This window comes from Sus scrofa, chromosome 6 (assembly GCF_054392235.1).
Source record: "Sus scrofa isolate SSC_HxYL_T2T_F1_AM1 chromosome 6, Sscrofa_HxYL_maternal_Yorkshire_Landrace_v2.0, whole genome shotgun sequence".
Lineage (NCBI taxonomy): Eukaryota > Metazoa > Chordata > Mammalia > Artiodactyla > Suidae > Sus > Sus scrofa.
Genome location: NC_139388.1, coordinates 39,528,503 through 39,548,552, shown reverse-complemented (window position 1 = coordinate 39,548,552; position 20,050 = coordinate 39,528,503). Strand labels below are relative to the sequence as shown.

General features: G+C 46.1%; 1 protein-coding gene across 5 annotated transcripts in view; it reads right to left on the bottom strand.

The window, feature by feature from the left end:
• Positions 1–20,050, bottom strand: part of MYLK3 (myosin light chain kinase 3) — a 73,122-nt gene that overhangs the window by 42,358 nt on the left and 10,714 nt on the right. For 4 of the 5 annotated variants that reach the window (XM_021094244.2, XM_084960347.1, XM_021094243.2 and 1 more), the window contains 2 exons: positions 10,133–10,223; positions 7,950–8,322 (listed from right to left, as the gene is read on the bottom strand). In XM_021094244.2, coding sequence (XP_020949903.2) covers positions 7,950–8,322; positions 10,133–10,223 — 464 coding nt within the window. Of the gene's footprint in view, positions 1–7,949; positions 8,323–10,132; positions 10,224–16,750; positions 17,449–20,050 lie in introns of those variants that run through there. The other variant, XM_021094242.2, reaches the window with a different exon arrangement.

Below are 20,050 nucleotides of genomic sequence, written 5' to 3'. Positions count from 1 at the left end.
GCCCTGACATTCAGAAGCAAGAACCCCAACCTTGGGAGCTTCAGACCCTCCTTCTCAGAGTTTCCCCCATTCTGACTGCCACTCACAATCCCTAAGACCCTATGGGGTCTATGTGTGTTTGGGCAGGGGTGAGGGGGTTAGCGTCTGGCATGGACTGACTTTCGGGAGGGAGCCAGGTGGTCTGCCACCAGGACCTTGCTCCACTGGATGAAGCTGGGTTTGGGCAAGTCCAGCATCAGCAATCTCTTCTGTCAAACAGGAACAGTACTACCTCACAGGTGTGCTGAGAGTTGACCCCAAAAAAAGAAGGCACAGGGAGTTTCCTTGTGGCCTAGCCGTTAAGGAATCAATATTGTCACTGCTGTGGTTTGGGTTTGATCCCTGGCCCAAGAACTTTCCCATGCCATGGGCATGGGGGAAAAAAAAAGGTGGGAGGGAAACACAGATACAGGAAGTTTTAACAGTGATGCCTAAAATGATGAAGAAACTGGAAATCAGTATGGCAGTTCCTCAAAAGTGAAAAGAGAATGACTATTTGATTCAGCAATCCCACTTCTGGAAATATATCCAAAAGAATTGACAGCAGAATCTCAGAGATATTTGTATGGCCATTTTCACAGCAGCATTATTCATCAGCCAAATGTGGAAGAAACCCAAGTGTCCATTGGTGGATGAATGGATTAACAAAACGTAGCATATACATACATGGAATATTATTCAGCCTTATAAAGGAAGGATGTTCAGACTCATGCTATTATGTATATGAACTTTGATGACATTATGCTAAGTGAAATAAACCAGTGACAGAAAGACTGATTTCACAGGTATGAATGAACAAATTATACGAGGGACCTAGAGCAGTCAAATTCATCAAGAGAGAAAGTAGGATGGTGGTTACCATGACCTGGGGGGAGGGGGAAATGGGAGTTGTTTGACAGTTTCAGATTTGCAAGATGAAGGCATTCTGGAGATCTGCGTCACAACAAGATCAATGGACTTAACCTTACTGACTGTAGTTAAAAATGGTTAAGATGGGAGATCCCGTCGTGGCGCAGTGGTTAACGAATCCAGCTAGGAACCATGAGGTTGCAGGTTCCATCCCTGCCCTTGCTCAGTGGGTTAGGGATCCTGCGTTGCTGTGGCTGTGGTGTAGGCTGGTGGCTACAGCTCCAATTCGACCTCTAGCCTGGGAATCTCCATATGCCGTGGGAGCAGCCCAAGATAAGGCAAAAAGACAAAAAAAAAAAAAAAAAAGGTTAAGATGGTAAATTTTATGTTATGTGTTTTTTACCACAATTTTTTAAAAACTGAGGGCTTTCCCCAGAGAGAGGCCTCAGGCTCCCTCTCTGAGTTGCTGCAGGTCCTCTGAGAGCAGTTCCTGTTCCTGAATGCACCTAGTTCAGCAGCCCGTTCACAGCCAAGCCTCAGGTTAAAGGCACCAAAATTCCTGACGCTCCCTCAGGAGTGTGTATGGGTTGGTGATGACAGGGTAGGATGGGAAGAGGCACATCCAAGCCCAGCTCAGGCCTCGTTTTGACTGAGGGACACAGGGAATTGTGGAAAGCCAGTTTCTGAAAGAATATCCAGGTGGTCAAGTGGGCGACTGAGAAGGCCACTAGTCATTGAGTCCCCTCTGATCTTCACACCTGGGGATGTGGGATGACCCACAAGCACTGCAGTGCATTCCCATGCCACTCTGCATGTGCAACGCTTCCCTACACCCTGTGAAGCACACTCAAGGCAGGCATTGCTAATCAATTGCAGCACTCTATCCCACCAAGTCCAGAAAGGGCCTCAGGATCCTCTGCGCCAACAGCCACCATCAGTCAGAACCAATACTTGAGTTCAAACCTATTTTCCTCAAGATATACCCATATGCCCGGTGAAGAAGGGTAGGCAGTGATGTCCCCACTTTCTGAGACTAGTCTGGTGTGTCTGAAAGGCAGCTCTGGGTTGAAACTGACATGTAGACATTTTCCTCTCACCCAGAATCTTTTTGGGGCCCCTAACAAGTTCATGGAAAGTTCACCCCACCCCAGTTTCCACATTTAGAGCCCTGGCCCGGATCCAGGGATACCTGCCAGGAATCCCTCCCTCCAGCTGGTTAGGTCTCCTCAGAACTCACATCTCCTTCCCAAACAAAGGCAGACAAAAGATCTGGGCTTCCCCACCAGCTGCCATAGCACACAGACACCAGCTCTGCTCCCTGTACCAGGCTCCAGGGGGTTCAGTTACAGGTCAGGACACCCATGGCAGGCCAGAAGGGCACAAGGCCCCTTTGAAAGAAACCTGGGAAGCAGAATGCCCTTCAGTGGGCTGCTTGAGGGCCAAGAGGTGCTGCCCCTAAGGCTGGAGAATTCAAAGCTAAATAGGGGCTGACAATTAGCAGGTTCTGGCTCTTCATTCTCCTGCACATGTCTCCTGAGGGAAGGTCATAAGGCCAAGTTTTGAGTGATGGGATAAAGCCCCATCTCCAGGAAACATAATCCTTCTGAAAGCCCCTGGGATTAATTCAGCCTACACCAACTTCCCGCCTCTGAGTGCCCATACTTCTCTCCCAATATAGTATTTAGGACTTAATTAAATGCTGAATTGAAGAAGCAGGATGGTGTAGTGTCTAGGGGCACAGATTCTAGAGTCCAAAAACCTAGATCCAGTCTTTTAAATTTGTTGAGAATTGTTTTGCAGCCTAGCATGTGCTCTATTCTGGAGAATGTTCCATCTGCACTTGAAAAGAATGTGTACTCTTAGAGTTCCCACTGTGGCCCAGCAGGTTTATGAACCTGACTAGAATCCATGAGAATGTGGGTTCAATCCTTGGCCTCACTCACTGAGTTAAGGATCTGTAACTTGTGGTGTAGGTTACAGTGCAGCTTGGATCTTGCATTGCTGTGGCTGTGGTGTAGGATGGCAGCTACAGCTCTGATTTGACCCCTAGCCTAGGAACTTCCATATGCTGCAGGTGCATCCCTAAAAAGCAAAGAAGAAGAAGAAGAAGAAGAAAAAAATGTCTTCTCATATTAAACATTTTTTCTGACCACAGTGGTATGAAATTAGAAACCAATTACAGGAAGAAAAATGGGAAAAGTACAAACACATGGAGACTAAACAACATGCTACTAAAAAACAGTGAGTCAATGAGAAATCAAAAAGGAAATCAATAAATACCTTGAGGCAAATGAAAATGGGAACACAGAACTGAAAAATCTATGGGCTGCAGCAAAAGCAGTTCTAAGAGGGAACTTTAGAGTGATACAGGCTTTCCTCAAGAAGCAATAAAAATCTCAAATAAGCAACCTAACTTACCACCTAATGGAATTAGGAAAAGGAGAACAAACAAAGCCCAAAGTCATCAGGAGGAAGGAAAAATTAAAGATTAGAGAGAAAACAAATAAAAGATAAACAAAATTAATAAACCTTGAGCCAGGCCACCAAGAGAAATGACCCAAATAAATAATTTAAGAAATGAAAGAGAATAAATAATAACTGATACCACAAAACTACAAAGAGAGAGAGAGAATACTCTGAACAGTTACATGCAAACAAATTGGACTACATAGAAGAAATGGACAAATTTCTACAAACATACCACCTGCAAAGACTGAATCAAGAATAAACAGACACAGAGTTCAAATCATGGTGCAGTGTAAACCAGCCCAACTAGGAACCATGAGGTTGTGGGTTCAATCCCTGGCCTCACTCAGGGGGTTAAGGATCTGGCATTGCCGTGAGCTGTGGTGTAGCCACAGATGCAGCTTGGATCTGATGTTGCTGTGTCTGTGGTATAGGACAGCAGCTGTAGCTCCAATTAGACCTCTAGCCTGGGATCCTCCATATGCCATGGGTGCAGCCCTTTTTAGCAAGAAATTTAAAAAAAAAAAGAAGAAGAAACAGACAATTTGAACCAACCTATTACTAGCAGTGAAATTTAGTTTGGCTTGTTTTTTGTTGTTAGTTTTTTCCGTTGTTTTTGTTTGTTTGTTTGTTTGTTTTGCTTTTTATGGCCGCACCCACAGCATATGGAAGTTCCCAGGCTAGTGGTCGAATCAGAGCTGCAGCTGCTGGCCTATGCCACAGCCACAGCAAAGCCACATCTGAGATGTATCCACAACCTACGCCACAGCTCATGGCAATGAGAGATCCTTAAACCACTGAGTAAGGCCAGGGGTCGAACCCACATCCTTATAGACACTAGTTGGATTCATTTCTGCTGAGCCACAACAGGAACTCCCTAATTTGTAATTTAAAACAAAATCTGTCAGCAAACAAAAGTCCAGGATTGGACAGCTTCACAGGGTGATTCCACAAAATATATAAAATATATAAAAAGGAACAAACTAGTTCTCAAATTAGTCCAAAAAATTGAAAAGAACAGAACACTCCCAAATTCATTCTATGAGATCATCATTACCCTAATACCAAAACCAGAAAAAAGACACCACAAAAAAAAGACAAATTACAGACCAGTATCTTTGATGAATGTAGATACAAAAATCCTCAACAAAATATTAGCAAATTGAACTAAACAATGTATAAAAAGGATGATATACCATAATCAAGTGGAATTTATTCCAGGGACCCAAGGATTATTCAATATTTGCATATCAATAGATGTGATATACCACACTAACAAAAGGAAGTATAAATAAAATCACATGATCACAATAATAAACACCTAAAACATCTGACAAAATTCAACATCCATTCATGATAAAAACTCTCATCTAAATGGTTTTAAAGAGACCATATCGCAACACAATCAGGGAAGAAACTTTACAGAGGTAAAAAACCTGTACTCCGAAAACTACAAAACAATGATGAAGGAAACTGAAGATGTTACAAAGAAATGGAACTATATCCCATGCTCCTGGATTGGAAGAATCAATATTTTTTAAATGGCAATACTACCCAAAGCAATCCATAGATTTAATGCAATCCCTATCAAAATATCCATGGCATTTTTATAGAATGAGAACAAATAACCTTAAAATTCATATGGAACAGCAAAAGACCCTGAATTGCCAAAGCAATCTTGATAAAAAAGAACAAAACTAGAGTTATCACCTTCCTAGTCTTCAGACTATACTACAAAACTACAGTAATCAAAACAGCATAGCGGTGGCACCAAAAGAGACACATAGATCAATGGAACAGACTGGAGAACCCAGAAATAAACCTACACATTTACGGTTAATTAATCTACAACAAAGTAAGCAAGAACATACAATGGAGAAAAGACAGTCTCTTCAATAAGTGCTACTGGGAAAACTGGACAGCTGCATGTAAAACAATGAGATTAGAACACTTCCTCACATCATATACAAAAAATAAACTCAAAATGAGTTAAAGACCAAGGTTCTCATCGTGGCACAGTGGAAATGAATCCAACTAGGAACCATGGTTATGGGTTCGATCCTTAGCGTCACTCAATGGGTTAAGCATCTGGTGTTGCTGTGAGCTGTGATGTAAGTTACAGACATGGCTCAAATCCTGCGTGGCTTTGGCTGTGGCATAAGCCTAAAGCTGTATCTCCAATTTGACCCCTAGCCTGGGAACCTCCATATGCTGCAGGTGTGGCCCTTAAAAAAAAAAAAATGAGTTAAAGACATAAAATGTAAGACTGGAAACCAGAATTCCTGCTGTGGCACAATAGGTTAATGATCTGGCTTGTCTCTGGGGCAGTGCCAGTTCAATTGCAGCTATGGTATAGGCCACAGCTGTGGCTCAGATTCAATCCCTGGTCCAGGAACTTCCCTATATTGCTGGAAAAAAAAAAAAGACTGGAAATCATAACACTCTTAGAAGAGAAGCCGAACAGTCTTTGACATAAATCGTAGCAATGTTTTTTTTGGCCCTGTCTCCCAGGCAAGAGAAATAAAAGCAAAAATAAACATATAGGGACCTAATTAAACTTATAAGTTTTTTCACAGCAAAGGAAACCATTGACAGGATGAAAAGACAACAAACAGAATGGGAGAAAATATTTACAATTTAAATGACTGACAAGGGGTTACTATCCAAAAATATATAAATAGCTTGCACAACTCAATATTAAAAAAAAGCCAACCCAATGAAAAAATTGACAAAGACTTGAATAGACATTTTTCCAAAGATATACTCATGGCTAACAGTCATTTTAAAAGATGCTTAATATTGCTAATTATTAGAGAACTACAAATCAAAACAACAATTAGGTATCACCTCACACTGGTCTTCTGACACCTGGCTGTCATCAAAAAGACTACAAATAACAAATGTTTGCAAGAATTTGGAGAAAAAGGAACACTTATACACTGTTGGTGGGAATGTAAACTGGTGCAGCCACCATGGAAAACAATATGGAGATTCCTCGAAAATTTAATAATAGAACTACCAGCAATTCCAATCTTAGGTACATATCCAGAAAAAACAAAAGGAATTATTTGAAAAGACACATGTGCCCCCATGGTCACAGCAGTACTATTTACAATAGCCAATATATGGAAGCAGCTCAAGTGTCCATCAACAGACGAATGGATAAAGAGCTGGTTATACAAACACAATGGAATACTACTCAGCCATAAAAAAGAATGAAATTCTGCCATTTTCAGCAGTGTGGATACACCTAGAGAATATTATGCTTAGTAAAATAAGTCAGAAAGAGAAATACAAATACTGTATGATATTATTTATATGTGGAATCTAAAAAATAATACAAATGAACATATATAGCAAAAAAGAAGCAGACTCACAGATACAGAGAAGAAACAGTTGGTTACCAGTGGGGAAAGGGAGGGAGGGAAGGGCCGATTAGGGATCAGGGATTAAGAGGTACAAACTACTATATATAATATACATAAGCAGCAAGGATATATTGTCTAACAGAGGGAAGTATAGTCGTTTTGTGTAATAACTTTCAAAGGAATATAAAATGTAAAAATTCTAAATCACTGTATCCTATACATGAAGCTAATATAATATTGTAAATCAACTATACTTCAATAACAAACAAACACTTGGATTCAGATTGCAACTCTGTGAATCCCTCACTGTGTAGCCCTGTGCAAACTGACCCTGTTTCCTCATCAATAAATTGGTGGCACCAACCACACCTGCATCCTGAGGATGTTGTGAGAATAAAATGAGATGATGTCTGTGAGATGCTCAGCCAATGATTGGCACCTGGGGAGTGTTCAGTGAACCCCATTTTTCAGCTATTATTATAGTTAATGTTATTGCTCTAAGAACTGGTGTTTCTCAGTCCACATGGGAATCACCTGCGCAGATTAAAAAAAAAAAAATTCAGCTGCAGCTGCTGCATATGTTGCAACTGCAGCTTGGATCTGATCCCTGGCCCAGGAACTCCATATGCTGTGGGGTGACAGAAAAATTAAAAAATTAAAAAATTAAAATAAATTCTCTCCAGACTCAATAAATCAGAATCTCTGGGCATGAACATTTTAAAAATTCCTCTTCCAGGAATTCCCGTCGTGGCGCAGTGGTTAACAAATCTGACTAGGAACCGTGAGGTTGAGGGTTTGAGCCCTGGCCTTGCTCAGTGGGTTAAGGATCTGGCGTTGCCGTGAGCTGTGGTGTGGGTTGCAGACACGGCTCGGATCCCGTGTTGCTGTGGCTCTGGTGTAGGCCAGCGGCTACAGCTCCAATTGGACCCCTAGCCTGGGAACCTCCATATGCCATGGGAGTGGACCTAGAAAAGGCAAAAAAAAAAAGAGAGACAAAAACAAATAAATAATAAATATTCCTCTTCCAGTAATTCTGATGGGTACCAGGTAAGAACCAGGGTCCTAAGCTCCTGAAAGCAGGACCTAGGCCTTCTCCTGTTGTCTCCTTATGAGGCTGGCAGGCAGAGAGTGGGCATTCAACCAGAGTGGCCGGTGTCTTGGCCATGCACCAGTCAAGGGGCTACAGTTAATTCCTTCTCTTGCCCAGCATGAAGGAGCACCCCTTACCTTGGAGGTGTTTCTCGGCTGCCGTGAGCTGCCTTGACCTGGCCTGGTGGTGCTGGAGTCAGCCTCATGCCCTCCTCTGAGGGCCGAGCATCAGGCCTCCTGGATGATGTTCCTTGACCTGCCTCCTGGTTGGTGAGGGCTTCACTGGCCCTTTTGGGCACTGCAGACAATTCCAGGCCAGTCCCGGGGCTCTCACTGGCTGCCCCAGGAGCCTGGGCTTCCACCTCTGAGGGCACCTGCGCTGGGCCAGGAACTCCATCTCCCTGCCCTGGTGACGCCTCTGCCTGGGTGCAGAGGCCAGATCCTACCCCTGGAGCACTGATGGGCGGCCGCCTCTCCACTGTCCCCTCTGGCAGGTCCACCTTCTGGCTCTCTACAGGAAAATAAGCAGAATAAAAATGCACTCCCATTTGGAGGAAACCATCCCAAAGATACCATAAAGAATTTGTAGGAAGTTCCCTTGTGGTGCAGTGGGCTAAGGATCTGGCATTGCCACACTGTGGTGTAGGTTACAACTGTATCACAGCTGCGATCACTGGCCTGAGGCACTTTGCATATTGTGGGCGTGGCCAACAAAAATTGCAAAGGTTCGTTCAGGGCACCATGTTTATAACAGGCAGACTGGAAACAACCCAAATGACCATCAGGAGACTAGCTGATGAAATCAGGACATCACCCAAGGAGTGCTGCCCCGCCAGAAAAAAAGGAGAAATGAATATCTCCATGTGCGTTGGCTCTGGCGTGATTTCAGGATGTACCTTTAAAGGAGAAAAGCAACATGGACAAGAGTGTAAGGTATGCTTCTGCTTGTCTAAGAAGGCAGAATGTGTGTGTGTGTGTGTGTGTGTGCATGCACATGCATGTAATATACCCACTTTGTCTGTGTGTGTTGGTCGGGGGGTTAGCTCAAGGTACAGCACATGGAGGTTTCCAGACTACAGGCTGAATTGGAGCCACAGCTATCAGCCTACATCACAGCTCACAGCAACGCCAGATCCTTAACCCACTGAGCGGGGCCAGGATTTGAACCCGCATCCTCATGGATACTAGTTGGATTTGCTACCGCTGAGCCACTATGGGAACTCTGTAATATACCAACTTCTAATGTGGGCTAAAGAGACTGGACCTCAGGAGTTCCTGTCATGGCGCAGTGGTTAATGAATCCGACTAGGAACCATGAGGTGGCAGGTTCAGTCCCTGCCCTTGCTCAGTGGGTTAATGATCCGGCATTGCCCTGAGCTGTGGTGTAGGTTGCAGATGCGGCTGGGATCCTGCGTTGCTGTGGCTCTGGTGTAGGCCGGGGGCTACAGCTCCAATTAGACCCCTAGCCTGGGAACCTCCATGTGCCGCAGGAGCGGCCCAAGAAATAGCAAAAAAAAAAGACAAAAAAAAAAAAAAAAAAGAGAGAGAGAGAGACTGGACCTCAAAGGAAAAGTAAGACAAAAACTTTTCTAAATGGTTACATGTGCAGGGGAGCAAACAGGATGCTGGGAACATGCAGAGAAGCTGGACTTCTCTTAACATACCTTGTTTTGTCAGTTTGACTTTGGAACCATGTAAGGGTCATGCAAAATTGTGAAAGAAAATTAAACTTTAAAAAAGCAATCCATTAACATTTAAAGCAAAATGAAATAAACCTAAGTATCAACTTGGTGGCATAACTGATACCAAGCTTACGATAGAAAGAAACTATTCCAAGTGACTTTATCTTTTTTTTTTTTTTGTCTTTTTGTCTTTTTAGGGTCGCACCCACGGCATATGGAGGTTCCCAGGCTAGGGGTCCAATTAGAGCTGTAGCCACCGGCCTACACCAGAGCCACAGCAACCCCAGACCTGAGTCGCATCTGCGACTTACACCACAGCTCACGGCAACGCCAGATCCTTAACCCACTGAGCGAGGCCAGGGATCAAACCCGCAACCTCATGGTTCCTAGGCAGATTCATTAACCACTGAGCCACGACGGGAACTCCCCAAGTGACTTTAAAACAGCAATACACAGTGGGGTATACAAAAAGAACTTTTAAAAAAGAACAAAAAGACAAAAAGAACTTTACAAAAAGAGGAAAAGAAGAGGCTGCAACAGGTTTTGAGTAGTCACGTGGGTGGTGGTAGCGATGGTGGTGCTTTTATTCTGAAACTGTTAGGTGCGCATGTGGGATAAAGCAAACAGGGCTCCACTCACCTTCCCACGGCCCCCTGAGCTCGGCTTGCACGCCTCTGGTGCTCAGTGTGTGCTTTGGTTTTGCCCCTTTATCTTCTACTCGCTCTTTGTTCTAAAAGAATAACCATGAAAACCATCATCATCATCAATGTCACCATTCAGGCCACAAGCATTTGTTGAGCACCTGCCATGCACCTGGGATAGAAGCACTTAGGTTATTTCACATAGTCTCGTAGTAATACTAGAAGGTACATAACTACCATTGTTATTTTAGAGATAAGGACACTGAGGCTTTCCCAAGGTCACCAGGTCCTTTTTACTTTATTTTATTTTTTGTCTTTTTGCCTTTTCTAGGGCTACTCCCGCAGCACACTGAGGTTCCCAGGTTAGGGGTCAAAGCGGAGCTGTAGCCACCAGCCTACACCACAGCCACAGCAGATCCGAGGCACGTCTGCGACCTACACCACAGCTCACGGCGATACCAGATCCTTAACCCACAGAGCAAGGCCAGGGATCAAACCTGCAACCTCATGGTTCCTAGTCGAATTCGTTAACCACTGCACCAGGACGGTAACTCCACCAAGTCCTTTTTAATGGGTCATTGTCTGGCAGGTTAGAGGCAGACATAGCCCCTGACTGCGTGATCTAAATAGATACGGTCTCGAAATACTAAACTAGAAAATCAATTTAACCTCCAAGTGTCAATTTAGATCCATTGGCCATGGTCATTACAGTGCTGGCTTAGATAGGATGCTGAAGTCAGGTAAGAGAGAGAATGTCACTATCGATTAATAATGTCTGCCAGGGAGCTGGGTGGGTGGACCCCATGGTCAACCCTTTATGGTACAGAACACTAGAGCCAGACTGGGTTTAAATGCCACCTTCACCACTTGGCCAAGATGCTTAACTTTTCTGCTTCTCACTTTCCTCATCTGTGAAATGGGAAGAATAATATTATATACTCATAGAGCTAGAGGGAGGGTTGGGAGAGTTAATTTGTGGAATTTCCTGAGAAGTGCACCCAGCTTATGGTAAGTGCCCAGTAGCTTTGGTGATTTTGTCCTGCCTGAGACAGAGGGCAAGATCACTCGGAGCCCACCCAGAGGGGCTCTCAGCTACTCCTCCTTAACTGGATGGTCCACACCAGACCAGTGCATGGGCTCATACTCCTGAAATCCCCCAGAGCTCCTGGTATTTCCAAGTGTAAATATTTCGAGGTGGTCTAACCCTTGCTGCTTCTGAACCTTGGACTGGTACAGCCTCTAAGATTCCTCATGGCACTTGTCACAGAAGCAGGTCTAGTCTCAGCCCAGAGACAGAAGGCCCTGTCTCCTGCCTTGGCTTCAGAGGCCCAACTTGGAGCCCAGAGTCCAAAAAGAGCTCAAAGTTTTGCTGGCATAGCATTTAAAATTTTTAAATTTGTTATCACCATTTTAAATCTAGGAGATATTTACATTAAAATCCTAAATTCCCTTTTGCGGTCATAGAATTGTTCTGCATTTCGATCGTGGTGCAGGTTACTTGCGTAGAGATATTTGTTTAATTGTAAACTTAAAATGTGTATGTTTACGTATGTGTATTTATTGTACATAAATTTTACCTTAACAAAACTGATTAGAAAAAAATTCTAGGAGCTCCTGTTGTGGCTCAGTGGGCTAAAAATCTGATGTTGCCTCTGCGAGGACGTGGGTTCAACCCCTGGCCTGGCTCAGTGGGTTGAGGATCTGGCATTGCCACAAACTGCAGTATAGGTCACAGATGCAGCTCAGATTTGACCCCTTGCCTGGGAACTTCCATGTGCCACAGATGTGGCAGTAAAATTAAAAAAAGAAAGAAAGAAGGAAAGAAAGAGAAAGAAAGAAAGAAAGAAAGAAAGAAAGAAAGAAAGAAAGAAAGAAAGAAAGAAAGAAAGAAAGGAAGGAAGGAAGGAAGGAAGGAAGGAAGGAAGGAAGGAAGGAAGGAAGGAAGGAAGAAAGAAAGAAAGAAAGAAAGAAAGAAAGAAAGAAAGAAAGAAAGAAAGAAAGAAAGAAAGAAAGGAGAAAAAAAATTCTAGGTTCTCAGCTCCTTTTGAAAAAAAAAAAATCTGAAGATCTGGCAACAGTAAGCCCACATGGCAAAAATCAGCTGGAGCAATTCCCTCTAACCAGGCACCATAGTCCTCACCTCTCTTGAATGTCTCCCTGACGCTAAGGACGAAGGTTAGCTTAGTTCCACTCTTTTTCCTCTGCTGTGCCCACTTCTCTCAATCCTGTTTCCGGCTCATGCTTTTGAGATGCCAGGACAGCAAGCTTTGCCCCCCTAATAGAAATAACATCATCATGGGAACACTTAATAAGTAAAGGCTAGCTGCTGTCATCATGATTATCGCCAGCATCATCAGTGTGACCCAAATCCCTGCTCTGCAGAGACCTTTCTACAGACTCTGTCCTGCCACCCCCGTAGCTGGGGGAACTGGAAGCATTAGCACGGCCGCCTCCTGTTTCACCCACCAGTAGAGAGGGACTTGAACAGACTGTCCTTTGGCAGACCTTGCTGGGCTCACGCTGTCCTCTCCTTCCCTCTGTCTTTGGTGAAGGGAGGCGCGCGCGCGCACACACACACACACACACACGCTGGTTTGTTTTTTTGGGTTTTTTTTCAGGGCTTAACCTTTTGGTCCCTGCCTTGTCGGAAGCATCCAGAAGAAGGAAAAAAGACCCCAAACGCCTCGGCATCTGGAGGACTGAGCCCCTCCGAGCAGCTTGGCTGTGGCTGCGCCCAGTCTGTCCTCCAAGAGAGAGCACGTGGCTGCCAGTAACAACCTGATTCATTGTTCCACCAAACGCAGTGCCCCTGGGCACCCCCTCCTGAGCAGCAAGTGCTAAAACTGAACTGAATTCCACAAATAGCTACATCCCATACTCTCCTAGGAAATACAAAGAGGGTGTCCAGAAAGTCTCCACAATGCACAGTTTTCAGCATCGACAATATGCTGAAGAGCTGGGGCGGGTCTCTGACATCCCCCCATGAGGCCAGCCCTGCCCAGCACACAGAGGGAAGCGGAGGCTTCAAGGGTGGGTGCTAAGGAAGGAGCTGACAGCCTGACTGGAGACTAGATCCACAGCCCTATCAGGAGTTACTGACATGTGTATTAAACACAGACTGGGAGAGAGATCAATCCTGTGCCAGATCAATCACAGGCAAGAAATGGGTCAAGAACTCAGAAAACAGAAAGTTCCATGACTTCACTTTAAATATTTGCAACATGTGTGACAGCTAATTTCACCCATCTATGAGGAGTTCTTACAAATCAAGAAAAAGGCAAAAAGCTGAAATAGGAGAGATAAAGTCATGAGCAAACTAAAACTACAATGAGATAAATTGTTCTACTTTCAGTTATGTTTGAAATATTTCAGACTAAAAACTTTTCTAATTTTTATGAATTAAAAAGAGGCATAGAACCAATTGCCTTATTTGCCTCCTAACTCAAATAAACAAGCTATAAAAATTAATAAATCAGGAAGGCATAAGCTAATTATGGACATTTGAACACTAATTGGTAATATCAAGTTACTGTTTACCATCGTTTTTTCTGTTTACCTTTTAGATATAACAGTATTGAAATACTGTTTTAAACTAGTATTTAAAGATCTAAATACTGAAATGCTTACAGAATAAATGATGCAGTGTCTCAGATTTTCCTCAAAATAATCTGGAAAGAGAGAGGCAGGTGGGGAACATTGGCCTCCAGTTATGGGCTCAAGAATTTCATTATACTAATCTCTATTTTTATAAATGTTTGACTTTCTTTTTTTTTTTTTTTTTCTGTCTTTCGAGGGCATAAGGTGGTTCCCAGGCTTGGGGTTGAATCAAGCTGCAGCTGCCAGCCAACACCACAGACATAGCAACGCAGGATCTGAGCCGTGTCTGTGACCTACACCACAGCTCACAGTAACACCAGATCCTTAACCCACTGAGTAAAGCCAGGGATGGAACCTATGTCCTTATGGATGCTAGTCATATGCATTTCCACTGAGCCAGGACAGGAATTCCCAATGTTTGACATTTTTAATACTAAAATGTATTAGTGGCTGGGGTAGCTGCCAGGGCATGGGTTCAATCTTCAGCCCGGCAGAGCAGGTTAAGAATGGCGCATTGTCACTGCTGTGGCTCAGGTCACTGCTGTGGCACGGGTTCAGTCCCTGGCCTAGGAACTTCCACATGCAGTGGATGTGGCCAACGCCTCCCCCCAAAATACAAGCATAATAAGATGTTTTCATTCACCAGACAGGCAAAGAATCAAAAACTGGATAAGATGCTTTGTTAGCAAAAATGAGGTGACAAATATTCTCACATGTTACTGATAGGAGACTAAATCAGAACAACTTCTTTGAATGTTGGTTTGGATTTATTTTTCATTTATTTATTTATTTTGTCTTTTTGTCTTTTCTGGGGCCGAACCTGCAGCATATGGAAGTTCCCAGGCTAGGGGTCTAATCGGAGCTATAGCCACCAGCCTATGCCAGAGCCATAGCAACTTGGGATCCGAGCTGAGTCTTTGACCTACACCACAGCTGAGGCAATGCCGGATTCTTAACCCACTGAACAAGGCCAGGGATTGAACCCAAAATCTCATGGTTCCCTGTCGGATTTGTTAACAACTGCGCCACAACCAGAACTCCTGGATTTATTTATTATATAAATTAACCCTTTGGCTTAGCATTGCCACTTCTATGAGTGTGTTATATAGATAACCACACTTCCATGGACAGTGACTGCATCATTATTTATAATAGCTAAAAATGAGAAATGATATAAACAAATAACATGTGCCTGATTAACAAAATTAAGATACATCATCAGAAACAGAGCTCTCCGCAACTTTAAGAAAAGAATAGGCGTTCCCATTGTGATGCAGCAGAAACGAACCCAATTAGTATCCATGAGGATGCAGGTACGACCCCTGGCCTCATTCAGTGTGATAAGAATCCAGCATTGCCAGGGATTGTGGTGTAGGTCGCAGAGGTGGCTCCGCTTCTGAGTTGCTGTGGCCAGCAGCTGTAGCTCTGATTCAGCCCCTAGCCTCGGAACTTCTATATGTTGCACATGCAGCCCTAAAAAAAAAAAAAAAAAGAACAAGGAAGATTTCTCGCTATAAATATGAAATAATGCCCCAAATATACTAGGTTAAATAAAAATCAAGACCAGTACAATGTGAATAACACTGAGTAAAAACGAAATAAAGAGAAAGATGTGTACACCAATGTGCCTGGAGATAAAGAAACATATCTGGAAGTTTTCAAAGGAACCTGGCTCCTATGGTTGCTTGGGAGCAGGGGTCTGGGGGCTGGGGAGGGAATAGTTTTTACGACACACATATATTAGATTTATTTTCTTTGTTAAAGCTGAGGTTGGCAGAGTTCCCATCGTGGCGCAGCAGAAATGAATCTGACTAGGAACCGTGATGTTGCAGGTTCGATCCCTGGCCTCGCTCAGTGGGTTAAGGATCCGGCATTGCTGTGGCTCTGGCCTAGGCCGGTGGCTACAGCTCCAATTAGACCCCTAGCCTGGGAACCTCCATATGCCACCAGAGAGGCCCTAAAAAAAGACAAAAAGAGAAAAAAAAAAAAAGCTGAGGTTGGCTATTAGTGTCAAGAGCAGAAGGTCACATCTCCCCGGCAGGCCAGGCTCTCAGGGGAGGTGGAGAAAGCAGGGAGCTGGGTGGGAGGGGCAAGCTCTGAAGAGGCTGCAGGGCAGGGAGGGGAAAGGGTCTGCAGAGCGAGTTCTGGCCTGGGTGGGGACGGGGAGGGAAGGCATCCTGCAGCCGCATTCCTCAAAGCCTCAGAAGCCGAAGCAGAGTTAAGCACAGATCCCGTGGACCCCAACCTCTCTCTTGCCAGGGGCTGGGGGGAAACGGCAGGGCTCTGAAAGGGTGGCCCCAGGCCATCTGAGTGTTGCTAAGTGGCTGACCCTTAGCTGTTCCCAAACAGAGTGTTGCCTCTACACACCTCTCTCTCTCACACACAAACACCCCCACTGCAGCCAAGCTTCCATTAGCTGGTGGGTTTGATTATGCAACGCTTGGGAACAGCCGCTCCCAGAAATGCCACACTCCACCCCCAGGCTCCGGCTCCTGCCTGGCCTGTGTCCCCATGCGTCACTGTCAACACTCATCTCCCCACAGGCAGCTGCACACTCTGCCCACTCTGGGACACAGCACAAGGTTGAGGACAGGAAGGGAGGGGGCTTTGGGTTTCTGAAGGGGAGGCTCTGTCAGGGTAACCTGATCCATCCTCACCTGCCTTCCACCCCAGGTGTAAAAGAGAAGTCCCTGAGACGCCAAAGAAGAGTAACTGCCCACCTCTCTCTAACAGCTCATCTGTCCCCCAATTCTACCCACCCTGCACAGCTCAGGCTCCCACGGTCCTCACCAGAGCACAGCCTCTCCCTTTCCCTGGGAAAAATCCACCTGTCCTGCCCTGTCTGGAAAGCCGTCCATGACCTTTGAGGTTCCATCTTTCCTTTTTCCCACCACCTGGCCACGCAGAAGGCACGAGAGGGGACCACAACCCTCCAGCCCTCCTAAGACCAGCTTCCTGGCCAGTCTCCCCATCAGGGCCCCGGAGCCTCCCTTCAGCCAGAAGGGAAGCAGGAACCAACCTCCGCAGGGCCATCGGCCAGGCTTCCCTTTCTCCAGGGGACAGTCCCTTGCATGATGAAATCCACCACCTTCGAGTTCTGGAACACGGCCCCCACCAAAGCTATGGCCTTGTCCACGGCCACCACCATCCGGAAGAGGGCTTCCAGCCTGGCGCCGTGCTGGGCGGCCTCCTGTCGCCCAGCCCTCACCAGCTCCAGGACCTCTGGCCACCCAGCCTGCGTGTCAGCTGTGGGAGCACATTCGGCCCCAGCCGGGCCCAGGACGCGGGAGGCCTCCAGCCGGTGCAGGCCTTGCTCCAGGTGGCCCATGCCTTGGTACACGCACTGCAGCTTCTCCGTGACATCTTCTTGGAAGTGTAAGAGTTTGTCAACCTTCTCATTCAGCATGTTAAGCTTTTTGTCCATGGTGGTTAAGCAGGCCTTGCCCAACCCCGGGAGCCCCTGGGCCCCTAGACTCTCCTTGGGGGCTCCTGACATCCTGATGAAGACTTGTCAAGGGCGAGGAATCGGGGCAGCCACAGATCTCTGGCTTTCACTTGGGCAGCGGTGGCTGGAAGTTCATTGTTTCTTTAGCTAAGGATCGCCTGGGTTGTTCAGGGAGCCCCAAGGACCAGGCTCTCTCTGAGCCGTTGTCTCGCTTATCTCCCACTGCGCTGTGGCCATGAGTGACGGGCTGGGCTTGGCCCGGGCCCTTCTCCTGGGGGGCCCCTTTGACATCATGGCAGCATTTAACATTCCTCTTTGAGAGGCTGCTGATGGGCAAATATTTTAAGAATCTCCCAGGGCAGGCAGGAGTTGGTGTAGCTGAAACTAAAGGTTAGGAAAAAAGGGAACCTTTAGGTAATGTCCTAAAGGCTGGACTCTACGAGGGGGCCAGGGGTCCCAGGGCAGAGGAAGGCCTTTAGAGGGCCAAAGCAGTGAAGAACAGATGGGGTGCCATCCGCCGCACACACTTCTAATTCCCAATGAGAAGCAAGACCAAAACAGAAAGAAATGTGAGGCCGTTCCACAAAGCTCTGACTCTGGCCATGATAGGAAATTTGATGCTTCTGCAAATTAATAAAAACACAACGTTGGTGCTGATGCCCCCAAAGAGGTTAGGCTTCTGTGGGGTGAGTTTGCAAGTCCCTCCCCACCCGGGGCCCCCAGTCACTAGTCACCTGTACCTAAAAATAGAAAAGAGGGACAACGGCCTAGACTACTTGCCAAGTCTCATCCCGAAGGTCATGTTCCTTGCAGAAGCCTCTGGGGAACATCTGCCAGCGACCCTCCGCTCCCACAAGGTGCCGGTATCAGGCCCCCAGTCTCTTAACCAAACCGAAGCCCACAGCAAGGCCCTGGAGAGCAAGGGGGCCCATGTTTCGTACGGCTTCCAAATGTTCTAGCCTCAGAAATCCTCAGTTCAAATGAAACTTTTATAGAAGCATCCATAAATATAGCAGACAGAAGTTCCCTTGCACAGAAGCGGGTTAAGGATCCAGCATTGAAATTGTCCCTGTAGCGGCTCAGGTCACTTCTGTGATGTGGGTTCAGTCCCTAGCCCTGGAATTTCCACATGCCATGGGCAGGGCCAAATAAATAAATGAAGAAGGACAGCAGATAAAAGGACATGCTCAAGCTGACACGAAGATGGGGCCCGAGGGGCACCACAGAGCCCGAGGCTGCCCCAAACCCACTGATAACACCTGTATCTGGGCCCTCAGAGGAAACAGCCAGCGGAGGGACTCTGTCCAAGGTGGCCCCAGCACATGGCCTTCTGAGGCTAGCTCAGCTGTGGTCAAGGCCAGCCCTGGGGAGAGGAAGCTTAGCACGCTCTAAACTTCCTGCTTCTGAATAAAAGGCGTGATGAGAATCAATTTTGACCTGGAACTGTGACACCTAAAGGACTTTAAGGTCATGTTGTTGTCTTAAGCTGCAGGTGAGCAGTAAACACAGTGTGCTATCTACACAAGTGAGGCTTGGCCACAGACCCCTTGCCACCCACCCTCTGTCGGGACCACTGCGCTTAGCAGCCCCGGTGGAATCCAGACCCACTTCTGGGAGCACCGTCCGGGTGTCACCGGCGGAATGGCCCAGAGCAAAGGAGCGCGAATCTCTCACATTCACTGTGATTTCAAACACATAAACAAACTCTGCTTGGAAAAAGAAATGTGGGACACACCAGTCTCCAGTTCCTCTTTGGGCTTCCCTGTGCACTTCAGCAGGACCTCCTCTGCCACTGAAAGAAAACCAGCATCTGACGAGGGAATCTGACTCACTCTGCAGTTCCTGCTTAATACTTTCCTGTGGAACTACAGTTCCCTGGATGCAACCTTGGGAAGTGGCCGCCTAGAGACATTTCTGGAAGTCGAACACCCAGCACAGCATCTGTCCTTTAGGAGGTGCTGATCATCTTTGTAAAATGAAGTTCCCCCCCCGAGTCTAAAGAAACAGATGGAAATCTCTATGAGCGAGCTCCCCGCAGCGCTGGAACAGGCTGCTTCCCTATGGCCGCTGCTCCAGAGATCTTCAGAGCAGTTTGCATCCAGGCAAGTCCTAGATTAATAAAGCCTGGAAAGATAGCTTGAAAGTCCAGATGAACACAAAGGACACAAATAAATGTCCCCTACACATATTTATATCAAAACCTAATTGTTCAAATTACCAAAGGATTTGCCCCAGGTCTCCCTTAAGCAACAAGTGATTGCAAGGCAGCTGGTTTACTACAAACGAGGCTGCTGGTCCTCCACTCTCCCAGAACCACCTTAAAATCCCCTGAGGCCAGAACAGCGCCTCTTTGTCTTGTCTTATCCCCAGGCGCGCCAACATGCCTGGCACATGGGTATTCAAAACAATTGTGTGGAAGGAATGAACTAGGGAGGCTCCAACAGGAGCAGGAGGCTGGGCTGACCATTGGAAGAATCGTGGAAGGAGGAGGCAGCAGCTGGGGTTTCCCAGAATAATCAAGAGTACAAACGGAGTTCCCGCTGTGGCTCAGTGGGTTAAGAATCTGACCACAGTGGCTAGGGTTAGTGTGGGGGAACAGGTTCAATCCCCAGCCCAATGCAGTGGTTGAGGGATCTGGCCTTGCCGCAGCTGCAGCATAGGTTGCAGCTATGGCTTGGATTCATAGGTTGCAGCTATGGCTTGGAACTTCCGTATGCTGCAGATGAAGCCATCAAATTAAAAAAAAAAAAAAAAGTACAGAGCAGGAAGCCCTGACAATTCCCAGAAGTAAGCTCTGGGAGTCTCTGGGAGAAAACTCAGAATGTGCCAACAGGACAGGTTCTTAAGCCTCTTTGATGCAAAAGAGCAGCCAGG